Source organism: Ambystoma mexicanum, chromosome 6p, assembly GCF_040938575.1.
Source record: "Ambystoma mexicanum isolate Mex_15411 chromosome 6p, UKY_AmexF1_1, whole genome shotgun sequence".
In the NCBI taxonomy this organism is placed as follows: Eukaryota; Metazoa; Chordata; class Amphibia; order Caudata; family Ambystomatidae; genus Ambystoma; species Ambystoma mexicanum.
The window spans coordinates 1,089,215,183-1,089,229,625 of NC_090935.1; the positions used below are offsets into that span (position 1 = coordinate 1,089,215,183).

A 14,443-nucleotide genomic window follows, 5' to 3' on the forward strand; every position below is an offset into this window, starting at 1 on the left:
CCTTGCTTCATCATAGATGCTCTGATAATAAAAAGTCATGCTACAGTAAGAAATATACAGGCCGCTACACCAAAACGTCAGTCTAGCAAGGTAATACATATCATGCTTGCATTATCTAAGATGACGAGTAATAAATGTCATGCCACAGTAAGCAATGGCTAAACTGGCTGTACCACAATTCCAGTCTAGCCTGGTAATGACACACATGAACTTGGCTTTTCCCAAAAATACCAGTAAAACGTGCAGAGTCAATAGAGGAGGTGTCAAAAATGCTCCAGTGATCCCCAGTCTCCCAGGGCCTTACACACACGCAGGCATCCCCTTTTACCCGCCCATACATATCCTCTCATATTCATTCACACTGCCTTCACCCACAGGCATGCATCCACCCACCCAGAACATTCGCGCACACATTCCTGCTCACTCACCCACCCATAAAACTCACGCCCACTTGCACTGCATTCTCCACACAGGAACGCCAGCCTTAAGAGGACAGTGACTATTTAATAATCTCAGAGTTCCACCTGTTACCACATGGTCGGACTGGGGGAAAAAATTGGCTAGGGCCCCAATGAAAAAGTGGCCCACAGTTGCAAATGGCAATCCATTCCTTTTGTAACAGACTGTTCAGTAGTGCCCAAGGGGGAGTTATGATAAAATGTAATGCAAAGAGTACATTTTAAGGAATATTCATTCAGTGACATTGGTCAAAACCACTAGCCACGTGAAGTAACTTATCAAAGTGACCTACTATGACCAACAAAAGCTGGCCCACGTTAGCATTTTGCGTTTTTATTTCGGGCATTGCACTATGTCAGTCTGAGCCGGCTTACTGTCCGATGGCGTAAAAGCGTTCCTAGTAATACTATCTGCCGTGAAGTAATAAAGGTAGTGGTTGGGACACCACGCAGCTCACACACGGTTGCCCTCCCCACGCACCCAGCACCAATGATTCCTAAACGTCTAAGTGCGCAATGCCATTTCTGCTCCTTTTCGCACTTAAGGATGGGATTTTTCTCCTTATCTCTTTTTATTAGGTCTGTTCCTACACTTCCTTTATTCCTCTACTCTTGAAGCTCATCTGCAGTCAGTGATTTATTTAATGGATATATATATATATATATCTTTTTGTATAGACATTTGGTGGAAACGCTTTATAAAGGACAATGTTTGCCATGGTTTAACACAGTTTAAGATCTCAAATGCAGTTTAGAGTTTCCTTATAAAATTACTACTCTTGAGAAAAGCGCAGTTAATCTGATACCTTTTGTGCTCATCCCATAGTTGAACCTTGCCTGCATTTCGGTTGAATTAGGCTCCTGTCTTTTTAATAAAGTATGAAAACTGTTTTATGCTAATGATGGTAGATCACATTTTATTTGCTGAAATACGTCACGTTCATTGTTGAATCAGAATAATTTGTATAGAAAATATGTCACGTCATAGTGCATGACGTTTTCAACTGAAAGTGATAACTTGACGAGCGTCAGTAATGATCCCTTCTGATCTTCTCTGCCTATAGATTTGGGTGTGCCATGGCCCTTTAAATTGTAAGTCACGTGTCAGGAAAGACGTTTATGACAGAGCGCGCGGTTAACTTAATTCCAGTGACCAACCGTCTCTCCTAGGCTGTCCCTGTACGCTTCAAGTATCCGTCAACCGAAGCGCTACCTAAGAGCGCGAAACCACTTCACTCTAGAAATCCCTGCCCACCTAAGAAAACCAAAGTATAACTCTGTTGTCCCCACCGACTAAACAAGGGAGACCAAGTGGCATACTTCAGCTGTAAACGCCGACCACGCCCCCACATGAGCTGCAAGAAAACATCCCTCTCTGCTCCTCCAGGCCATCGACGCGCCTTTCATTGGTAATATCGAGTGCCAATCACTCTCAGGCCCCACCCACTGCTGTAGCGCCAAAGGTGATTCGTTCCTGCCGGGCGCGAAACGCAGCGCGGGAAAAAAGAAGGGCGAAGAGAGCTAGGCACTGCCCGCCTGAGGGACCTGTCAAACCCCGATTAATGCTCGGCAGGGGCTCCCGCTTCAACCTTTGACCTGTTAGAAAGCACCGGTTGCTTGACAGGCGGCTTGTGACGCGAGGCACACGGACATCCCAAACATTGAAGGCACAAGTAGCTGGAACAAGAGGGAGTGCTGAGGGGGTCAACAACTTTACGTATACCGGTAGCGGGCGCGCTCTCCACACACCGACCACGCACATTGTCTTCGTCGGAGAATGATGACCGAGCTACCACACTTTCCCCAGCAGTCGTCTGCTATATTCTGCCATGATTCCCCAAAGCGGGTGCTGGTCTCGGTCATTAGGAGTGCAGCGGCCACCACCCCAATTAAGCCCAAGCGTTCGGTGGATCCTCCTACAAGTCCGGGATTCAGCGACTTTATGGTGTACCCGTGGCGTTGGGGTGAGAACGCGCACAACGTGACACTCAGTCCAGGTGGTGCTGCAGCACGAGCCCCCGCCGGTCCTGCGAGCGGGCAGGTATCGACTGCTAGTCCCTGTTGTTCGCCAGAGCCCTACAGTCGAGTCTCGAGAGAGGAAGGCGGCTGCGCGGATGGAGAACCCGCCGGCAGTCCAGACGGGGCTAGTTACAAGGTGAGACTGATGAGGGAGGGGGGCATATGTCTATCAGCGCGGAAGGTGAATTTGCGTGACCTCTCTCTAAGTTGTCTCTATTCACACGTGTGTGTGTGTACACCCTCTTTAAAAAATAATAAATAATAAAAAAAAAATCAAAGTGCTTCACGTTTCCGCGCGGCAGTGGGTGAGAATTTAAAAAGCACGAACGCTTCCGGAGGTTGTGACAGCTGCTTGGTTTATAGGGTGTTCTTGACGTCACCTCCTCGCGCCAAAACCTGCCTTAGCAATGGCCAAGCGTTTGGATCTGTTGCTATGGGCGTTCCTGATCGCAGAGAAAGCGTGCTTGCTCTTGAGAGCGCGTGCGTAGGGGCTGGGTAGTGATTTCACGCTGGACGTCTCTATTGGGATGTTTAACAGAAGTACAATGTGGCTCATCTTGTCATTGCTAATCGGGGTCGCCTTCACCTTAATCAAAACTTGATCTCTGTTAGCTGAATTCTTTTAACATTTTAGAATCTCGCGTGTATTTTTTTTTTTAAATCTCCAAAATGTGTATTGTGATCGTGACGGATTTCTATCACTTAAGAAATTTCAAAAACTATCCCCTACTCAGATTTATCTAAACTTCAGGAGCTTTTTTTTTGTACTTTTTTGTTATTTTGAATTTCTTTTTTAATTTTTTTTATTTTTTTAGTTTTGTTTATTAGATGGCACTGAAAGCGCTACGTATAAAGCCAAAACTATTGTCAATAAAATAAGAGCTTTAACATGAGAGCTTGAAATAGGGGGGCTTAAGATGCAGGTTTGTAAGGCTTTTCAATACAGGTTGACATGAGCGTGGATATTATGTAGTTTGGCCATGTGTCCCACCCATGTAACTCCCATTGCCAAGTGCAATCCATTCCCACCTATCTGTTCCACAACACCTCTTTTTGCAGTCTTGGGCTGATTCTCTAGTGTGTGGTGAATTTGACAGTCATTTTCCTTTACAAAATGACAGACGCCATGTTTTGACTTAATGCTTTACAATATGTTTACTGCCGCTTTCAAGTTGTTAACCTCTTTTACAGTATTTTTTATTAAAATGAACAAGGTAGTGTAAGAGTTACGTTTTTCTTTGAAATTGCACTGACAATGTACGTCTAGTGATTTGTGGGGGATTGGTCGAGCCTTTTAGATGTAAGGAGCACCTGATTGGCTGTGCAGTGTGTTTATAGAAAGAATCCATTTTGTTTCTATATTTCATACAGCATTGCAGAAAGTAACGTGTAATCAAGCTTCCGGGGATGAGGGCATTGAAGCCCAGCCCTCAGAATTGCAGTCAGTGTGACACGTGTCAGGACGGGACCCTGGTAGGCCATGAGGACATGGGCCTTGGTGATCTTAAAAGGGTAAAACCCTTGGGAGGGTCACATATAATCTCCAGGTGCCACACCAGTCATGTCCAGTGCTTCAGTCCTCTCCACTTATTATGGTGAAGGGTGGGAAAACAAGTCTAGAGTATCGCCCCATGAATCGCGTCTTCCTTGTTTATTTTCAGCGGGTAATGAATGGACGAGTCCTAGCTGTTTTTTTTTTAATACTAATTTATTGATTTTTGTCAGTATACAACCATATGAAACGATTATACAGAATCAATAATATCCAAACATCAGCAACTTAATACATTTCAAACAAACATGCCCCCCTCACCCCGCCCCCCCAAATCACCCCCATGAACCCATACTGCTTTAAAATAATCAAAAACAAAGGGGAAGGAAGAAGAGGGAAAAAAAGGTCCCAGCTGTTACTCCTTCATTAGGCTCCTGTTACAGCATCAGGGCTTAAAAGAAACCTGCACACAATTTACAAAAAGGTTGCATTGATACATTGGCAATAATGAAAAAAGATAGGAACTAGGTGTTCGTTATGCAAACTCACAGTATTTAGGGGCGTACTGACGTTGGCTTCGAATAGGTTTTTTAGCCGACTTCTGTCTGCAAGAAAGATACGGCTATGGATAAAATTCAATGCAGCAACTCGGAGAAGCAGAGTGTAGATTGCAGGGAAAAATATTTTCGAACAGCATTCATGATTAAAATATTTGTGTTGGAGAGAACGAGTGACCAGGATGATCAAGAGGCGAGCGAGGTGGTTTGTTCCTATGGGGAAACTTGAATAATTCACAACAGGTAGTGGACGCCAGTAGGGCTGGGGTAAAGACATTAATTTGTCGGGCACCGTGATATACTCCCTTCCTAAAAGGCATCTTGAAGGAAAAACCTGTTGTGAAATCTTTCACTTTGGGCCAGTTTGTCAAAGGGGGGTATGGAGCGATAGGTGTGAGGACACTGCAGGGCCAGCTGAAGAAGTTTCAACATGGGCATTGGGGGTAGGAGGACACCCTTTCTTGGAGCGGCGAACCGCATGAGGCACCCATGGGTGCATACATTTTTATAAAATAGAGAGAGAAATACAGGCAGGGGCATAATAGCCACCTATTATCACGAGACGGCAAGCCAGCAGGAAACTTAAACACTAAACGTCCACTGAAGAGCTATTCGTCCATCTTTCTCAGCAACATGCTAAGGCAGAGATGGTTTAAAAGGTGCCACAGATGCCAGAAGGAAGTGACCGCCTGAAGGGCTCCAGCAAATACAGATTGTGATGTGGGTGCTGCAAGTGCAGATTTCAAATCCCGAATTAAAGGAGCATATTGCTGTGTCAAAAGAAAGTTGATTGCCAACATGGGGGCAGTTGTCCCTCTCTGAAGCTTGAGGCCCCTTTCAACTGAAAAAGTTGATGGGCCACAAGACCGTCGACAGAGCCATTCACCGTTGGTGAAATTGGTCGGAGGAGAGGTGACCGTAGGTGCATTTGGATGTTTGGAAATAAGAGCTCCCGACAGGCAGCCGTCTCTCTTAGGTCAATAGGGCTGTGGAAGAATCAGTTACATTCTAGTCAGGGTAAGATCTAGCAGAACTTTTCCTGTCCACTCTGCGGAGTACCTGTTTATTAGGAAATCTCAATTTCACTATATGAAAGTCTGCCTGAGAGAGAATGGTATAAGCGATGAGAGCTCTTCAGTGTCGACAGAGAGCTAGCGAGCTGGGTATCTGCTGATCTTGTGGTGTAGAGTGCTGACAAATGAGAGGCATAGAGACGGCCACAGGGCCTTACTTGCTCTGTGTGCGGGGAAGGGCAAGGGTGCAAGGGGATATAGAATGACACAGGGTGTAATGAAATACTTCTCAAAAAGCAGGTGCATTTTTTTTCTTAGAGCTTGCAGGCTTTATATTCAGCCACATGTCAAGCTTTGTGACATGTGATTGACTCTTCACCACCCCACTCAGCCTACTAGGAAAACTCCTGTTCAAATGGATCACTCTCTCAATAGTGTGTCCCCAGGGATAAAGAAAGGAAGTGTCGAGGGTGCTCTGCCTACCTCTGCTGATGGTGCACCTCAAAGACATATTGGTAATGTTTCATGTGTGGCTATTAAAGCAGTGCTACTAACCAAAGAATGAGGGAACACATGATAATTCTCCTCAGTTTCTCTGCCTCCCTTCGACATTAGACTTGGGGTGGAGGCCTAGAAAATAAAGCGAACAAGTTCTGGTGAACCCTTATCAGGGTGGTTTTATCAAGCGTCCAGGCACTAGTAACAATCGCAATCTTGAACAGGGAATGCTAAGAGCGGGCTCCTTCACGACCCTAGCAACAAACCTATGCATCGCGCAGGTGACATTGCACATTGGAACCCCTCTCCCACCTCCAATAAACCTGCCTGCTGACCAGGCTGCAATAAGTGTAAGGGCACTGATCTACCTGCTCAAGAGGCCAGACCAATCGCACCAGTTTCTACCCCCCATTAACCCCTCCCCATCTCCTCTAAAATGGGCATGTGACGCCAAGATCTTTCCTCCAGCTCAGATCCTGGCTGCACCAATGAAAAAATGACACACCCAAAGTATCACCGCCTCATCACCACAGGAATTAACTCATCTGCTCACTCCTTCTTTCCACCTATGCTACACCCACAGCTTATCACACACACTGCAACAGAATGCTTCAGCTTACTCAACACTATTCATCTCCACTTCTTCCATTCCACCACACAAGGACCCCCAATCCCCAGACTCACCCAACACTCAAGGCAGATCGTGCTGATAGCGAGTCGAGCGGGATTCTAACAAGGGGGGTGGAGGGAGGCTCTCCTGTGGATACACACCCTAAATGTCCTCCCCATTTTAGAACGAAACGTGCAGAACACATGTTTTTCTGGTAAAGATGACCAAAAGCTACATAAAAACAAAATGCAACTGGGAAGAAACCAAGTCCATGCACATGATTTTGGTCATTGTCTGTCACGCAGCCTGCAGCTTTTTTGCATCCGTCCCATTTTAATCTCCCACCATTCAGTGTATCCACTGGCCGCTGAGTCTGCAATCATCTAAGGTTAATTGCATTTAGTGTATTTAAATTTAAAAGAAAGAAAGCATGTATTGTCACTGCCAAGTGTTTTGGCTTGTTTGTGCTTGCCCCCAACTTGACCCTCTTTTGTATTTCCCCACACTCTTTTGTGCTCCACTTGGACCCCAACCCTCTTCTGCCTCCCCAACCTTACATCCTTCTTTTGCGCCCCACCAATCCTTGTCTGTACTCCTTCAAACCCCTGAAACCCTCTTTTGTACCCACCCGACACTATTTTGTGCTCACTTCACCACCATGGCCCTCTTATGCTTACCCTGACCCTCAACATTGTTGCACCCCTTATCAAGATTTCTTCATGACCAACTATTTCCTTCAAACTCTAGGGACTACAGTATTGGCATAATAATCACTCAATTTAATGGGGACGTCCAGGTAAGTATAGGATTCAACCACGTCAAGAGATGTATGGTCTATCTTCCAGGAATTGCATGATTTCTTTCTGGGCCGGCCTTCAATGATTAAAATATTAGTCTTTGAGATGTTAATGCAGAGACACTTTTGCTTTGTGTATGCTGGCAGTGCATCTATTGAGTGATGTAGACCTATCTGTGTAGTCCAGCAGGACGATGTCATCCGCATAACCTAACCACGCTATAGGTTCGCCCCCAATTAAAGTGGACAATTTCGGGCAGCACTGATAGTGTAGTTCAAATCTGATATATACAGATTAGAAAGCAGGGGTGCTAATAATAAGATGTTTGCCACGTATTAGGAAATCAAACCCTTGCTGTTCAAACTTATCACCACTGATGTGTCTGTATAAATTGCCTTTAACCAGTACAGCAGACGGGGGGATCGATTTTCAGTGGCTTAATTTAGCCCAAATGAAGGGTGCGGGGGTAAGGAGGGGAGAGACCAAGTTGAAGGCTTTTGAAAATTTCACGAAACGGAGGTAGAGCTTCATAGTGAAGTTGCCTCCAATCTTGGCCATGGCACAATATACTGCACAGATTATGTATTGTGCTGTGGCCTTTGCAAAATCCTGTTTGTTGACTGTGGATCAGGCCTTTTTTTATTTTATTTTTGTGTATTCCAGGAATGAAGTCGTTTTTTTAGAAGTAACGAGGCAAATATTTTTTGGCCAGAATCCATCATGGCCAGTAGTCTGGATCAATCCAGTTGTATTTTTTAAAGATTGCGATAAGGATGGAATCCATGCCAGTTATATGGTATGATTCCTTTAGCCATGATGTCCCAAAAAAGATGATCCGGGGTGTACAACTTTAGGAGCTCTAGTAATTTAATCTGTGCGGTCTATTTTAGAAACTGATGTTGGTTGGTGGGTACCCGGATGGCCGTTCCGGCTGTTTGGTGCAATACTGAACTTACCAACATCCCTGTATTTATAGTGGAATACACTTTGGCTTGCTTCTCTTAGTGGCAAGCACGCTTATTTACTAAAGTGTAAATCCGATATGGTTGTATATAATATATGCAATTTGGAGGGTGCATTCACGAGGGTCTCAAGACTCCCCCCAAAGAATTTCTATTTCAATCTGGTGTCTGATGACGAATCAAATATAACCCATGTCTGGTGATGACGGTCTCTGAGAATTCAAAATCATTGTGCCATTTTTAATCTGGTTGGATTACTTGACATTTCTCGTCAAGGGTTCCTGTGTTGTCACTTCCTTGGGATGCGTTTGAACCCCAAAACAAAGCATGTGTGCTTGTCCCCAGCAAAAGCATTTCGTCTTCCCTGGGAAAGGGTTGTCATCTCATGGGAAGGCAGGGTGAGGTCCGTGGTTCAAAGGACGGGTTCTGCAAGGTCAATGGAAGTCACACCAGGGTGTTAGATGAGACGTTTCATGTAGAACATTGGAAGGTGGCAAGTCAGGGCAGCCCAGGCGAGAGCTATAGATTGCAGCAGGTCCCACCTTTGTGGATTTCCTAGGGTTCCCAAACTTCCTGTCCCTCTTCCGTTTCCCGTCTCTTCTCAAAGGGCAAGAAGAATATAAAAACCCAGTCCTTATTCAACCCCTTACAGAAGGCTGGAAGGGAACCAAGAATACTTGAAAAGCTGTCTGTGTTAAACACTATAATCGAGCACCCATGAGGCTCATCTCAACTCATTCTTCAGTACACAGAAACATACTGTTAATATATGGGGTCATGACAGTGTTCATAAATGTACATCATTAATTTAATACAAACCTTAAAAATGGTCACTCCTGGCCCTTCAAGACACTAAACTTTTAAAAATTATTTTTTTCTCTGATTAAACATAAACCTATGAACCTCTTTTTAAACTTGTACTAAAAAAAACACAGCCCATTTTGTCCTCAGGGGGCGGAGGGGGGGGGCTTGTAAGTTTAAGTGTTGTACCATATAGCATCTGCATTAATAGTCAGTATCTAAACACATACCTTCATATATCTACAGTTTTTTGAGAAACAAAACACCTGGCCAGTTTCCAAGTAGCTCTCCTTCATAACAATCTTTGCTCTCCTTTTTTTGTCTGTTTCCGATAACAAAATACACTGATGCCGTAGGTATAGTACTTGGACCAAAATGCCATCAACCTAATCATCTCTCAACACATTGGGCCTCATTACGACCCTTGCGGAAATGGAAAAATGATGGCGGAAATGCAATACCGCCATCGAACACCGCTCGTTGCGATCATGACCCGTCACCGTAAAGTACGATGCCATTAGCGACACCGCAGTGAACGGCAACGCTAACTGCACCAAGTACGCGCACGCGCGCCTTGCAAAACCGGAATCACCGCCATGGCGCAACGGTACGCGAATTCTGACCCTAGCGGACATGTACTGAACGCCATCAAGCACGTCGTAAAGTACCATTCCGCCATGGCGAGAAATACGGCAACGCGAACCAACCGTAAATGGCCCACTGAGTGCCTGTACTCCACTCCCTGGCCTCATTGCACAACTCCTGGCAGGCGCAATGTACTCACACTATGCAACCAGTGAAATCCACTATTCACCCATGCATGCCAACGTAGAAAAGCATGCAGGGGCTCAAAGCGCCCCGTGAGTGGGCATCCATGTACGGCATGTCACCATAGCCGTACTGACGCAGCACAGGCATGTGAAGGTACAACACATCAAAATGAAAATCAAGAACACATGACACAAAACAACAGTAGTCCCCCATCGCTTGCCACCAGCGCAAGGCAACATCCACAACAGCATCCTGAGGGGGATTGCACCAGCCCTGTACTCATGCCAGTAAACAAACCAACCATCAGCAGAAGCATGTACCACACAAGTCGGCAGAGTGACTGAGCAGCCAGGCCCATCCCAAGAGGGGCCGATGGGAGCTGCAGGGCACAGATGGCATCAATACAGAAGCTATTCCAATGGACATGACCCCAGTCCCCCTCCAACAAACGCACGCAAACACAGTCACCTGTGACCAGCCACATTCTGAACAACCCATCATTCCACCAATCGACCTGGCTGACAGGCACCAGTCGGCCAAAAGCCAATCCCCCGCCCCTGAACAGCACATCATGTAAACAGACACAATGGCAGCCTCTATCCGTGACCATACTGTGCCACGTAGGCAAACGCGGCCAGTACTGTACCACACAACTCAACTCAGAAGGCGGAACACAAAGCAGATCATCACGCAATACATACCGCCACAAAGCGAAAATCGCCACATCACCTGCAAAGAACAACGCAACACGACAAATATCGGAATACAATTTAAATGCACATCCAAATGACAAAGGCCCCACATCAATTTGCAAAATCCCACCAAAACAACCATCATCACCGAGGGCTGCATCTGCAATAATTGACCGGCTTCCACTTGTGTGACGCCCTGTACCATCATGGCACACAGGGCTTACATCAACGTTCCAAAAGGCAACATGGAAGCGGCAAGAACCGCAGGTCCGTCCCATGAGGCAGGCACTAGTCGAGCTGAAAGGCCGAAATGTTGCACCTAGCCACCAGTACAGCGTAAGGGCATGTGGCCCATTGGCGATCGTCCCATATGATCGAAATGGTGCTCCACTGATTCACCCGAAGCTGCAGGAGTCGAGAGTAAAAACCATCTGGAGGAGTGGCGTAGAGATGGCATCTGCAATAGGGCAGGAGATACCTGTCACCCAAAAGAAACACAAATCAACCGATTGCATTACGGGACTCATGATGCATTACAATCTTCATTCAACACACCAAATCCACACCCATATGCATGCTAGCCCACTCCAAAGGAATATACACACCCCTAATCCAGTATCGAATCACAACGAAACCAATCGAGCTAAATACACCATTGGCAACGTCGGTTACTGTGCATGCGTCCGTCAAGATAGAACCCATGACATGGGATTAGTAACGTGCCTAGACACAAGTGTATGAAGGCGCGTCGAGACAGGGAGGATCCGACAAGGGCAGAGAGACGTATGTCCCACTATGGCAGCCTTGCATCACATAACGCAGGGGAAGGGGAGTGAACCAAGAAACCCATGTACATGGCAGACCCTAAACGGATTCATCAGTCCATGCATCCACACATCATTCCCTCATCCCGCAATGAAAACGCAAGAATATTCACTCACATAATATGTGAAACTTCCATCGCGTCTGTGCGTAATGCAGTCCGCAAAAACCACTGTGCCCCTGGCCGGATCTGTAGTGTTGTGAAGCAAGATGGATTTGGGAACGTCCTGCCTCATCGTCCACTACGCTATTGCGCATCCCATTCAATTCATATCATTCATTGCCTGCTCGTTATGGGCCATGTCCCAAGGACATTCTACAATAGAACGTTACATTTCCAGCCAGACCTGTGGGCGTATCCTCGCCGCTACTTCAAAACCAAAAATGCTGGCCTTCGAATTCCTCACTTGCAACATTACGTCGAAAAGGCTTCTGTGAACGCTTGCATTCACAATTACATCAATGTAGTGCGGCTGTGTGTCATGATGCTAACTGGCTGCAATCACAAATGGGACGCCACGCCCGTCGGTGAAGTACGTTACTGTGCTGCATGAGGGTCGGCCATCGATCGAGCCCTACATACCACTGACTCTTCACAGGTATGTAAGCGGCTGCAATCATAGCATGTGTAACAATGGGAGCATAGCATGAAAATCAGTCAAAGTACATCACACTGCCATCGGGATTTGATACATGATTCCAATCCCAAGATGCCATGCGGCCAAATGCAGCCTTACGTGCGGGCCGTGCTCGACCAGAAGGGATTGCATCTGCCACAGATTCATTCAATCAGCACAGGTGGAGGCCATACAGGCCGACAGCACATATATTGCAGACCCAAACCCCTCCCACAACCACTCCCACTCCAAAATGCTACCGGCAGGACTAGCGATGTTGGGCCTGGGGTACCAGATAGCACTGCAAGTGCTACAACTACAAGAAGACGACGAACAACAACAGGTACAACAACCGGGCGCACAGGGGAGACGGAGGAGGAGGAGGAGGAGGAGGGCAAGGCAGGGTCAGCAAGGCCCACAAGCACTGCCACCACCACCACGCAGGCGGCCCGCAATCCCACGCCTCCGAGCCGATCCGTTCAACCTCACTGCTGAGCAGATCCACACCCTCTACCGTTTGGACCGGGACACCATAATCGCCATTGTGGACATGACACATGCTGACCTCGTGAGCATGATAGATAGCCCAACCGCCATCCCACCCCTACTGAAGGTGGTGTCTGCACTCCACTTCCTGGCCACAGGCACCTACCAGCACACAGTGGGACAGTTGCATGGCATTTCACAGCCACTGTTCTCACGGACACTCTTCCAAGTGCACGATGCCCTCCTGAAGCACGCCGACGACCACATCACACTACCACGCACGTACCAGGAGATTACCAACGCTAAAGTGGGATTCCATGCACTTGGCGGCATCCCGGGTTGCATTGGTGCCATCGACTGCACCCATGTTGAATTGGTTGTCCCACATGCCATGGAGGTCCAGTACCGCAACCGGAAACAATTTCATTCAATCAATGTGCAAATGGTGTGTGACTCCAACAAGATATTTACGCATTGTTGTGCCAGATTTCCAGGATCTACCCATGATTCTATGGTCCTGAGGAACACAAGAATACCACGCTACATGGAGCGACACGCAGGGCACAGATCCTGGCTACTCGGTGAGTCTCATTTCATGCATGACATCGTGGCCCATTTGATGCGTCAATGACCTTGCAGGGGGGGGGGGGGCTACTTAGCACTATCATTCCACTGACACCCTTTATTCGTCTCATACAGGTGATGCCGGGTATCCACTGAAGAGATGGCTCCTTACACCAATCCGGAACCCACAGAACGAGCATGAGGAGGACTACAACCATGCCCACTCACGTACCCGTGTGGTCATTGAACAGGCATTCGGCCTACTGAAGGCTCGTTTCCGCAGCCTCAGCAGGTCTGGCGGGGCACTCATATACAGCCATGAGAAGGTTTCTAAGATGGTCATGGCATGTGTCATGCTGCACAACATGTGCATACGTAGGAATGTGCCCATGCCCCCTGACGCTGTACTGCATGCACCTGAAGATGATGATGATGATGAGGGTGGGGATGTGGAGGCACCTCAAGGAGTCCATGAGGCACAGGATGCACGTGCAATCCGACAGAGCATCATAGATGCATGCTTCTAGCAACCACGCATGGTGCCTATTACACGGAAAGGGGACCTGTGGCACTGTGTGTGTGTAGTACAGGCACATTGTGGACTGTACGCCTATGAAGGCCTCGTACGCAAATATCAATGTCCACACATGTCATTGGATGATAATGAGGTGCTGTATTGTTGATGTGATTTGATTTATACACCCTATGGACCCGCCACCCAGTGAAGCCCAACACACCCCCTCCACCCTACTACCTCCCCCCCCAACACCAGTGTCCAAATATGCATGCTGTCCGTGGGTAGACGCTATTGCAAGCCCCCTCTACGGGTATCAGGGGCACCCCTGCCCGTGGAGCGCAGGTTCCTGCCAGATCTGCGTTGGGGGCTGCCCTGGACGGAACTTGCCACGGATGAGGTCTCTGCCTGCTCGCGTCCATGCATGTCTCTGAGGGTTTGTGAGAGCTCCGAGAGCACACGGCGCACAGCAGCAAGTTCAGCACAGACGTCTTTGGACGTCGCATGCAGTTCCCCCCTCAGGCTCTCGGTGCTTTTCTCCATTTGTGCTCTCAGGCTCTCGGTGCTTCTCTCCATTTCTCCCCTGAGGCTCTCACTACTTTTCTCTATTTGTGCCCTGAGTGTCTCGGTGGATGTTTCCATGGCTGCCCTGGAACCCCCGCATTCATTTGCATGGTCCTTGAGTAGCGTGGACGCTTCCTGCTGTTGCTCGATCAGCAGGTCGAGGGACTGTTGCCTCTGCTGGGCCATGGACATTTGCGGTGGTGTGA

The 14,443-nt window shown here is 47.4% G+C and overlaps 1 protein-coding gene across 3 annotated transcripts in view; it reads left to right on the forward strand.

Moving 5' to 3' along the window:
* The first annotated feature begins 1,603 nt into the window (after positions 1–1,603).
* The window catches only part of ZNF367 (zinc finger protein 367), a 273,586-nt gene continuing 260,746 nt past the window's right edge, over positions 1,604–14,443 (forward strand). For all 3 annotated transcript variants that reach the window (XM_069625692.1, XM_069625694.1, XM_069625693.1), the window contains exon 1: positions 1,604–2,613. In XM_069625692.1, the coding sequence (XP_069481793.1) occupies positions 2,236–2,613 (378 nt within the window). In that variant the 5' untranslated portion in view covers positions 1,604–2,235. The remainder of the gene's footprint in view (positions 2,614–14,443) is intronic.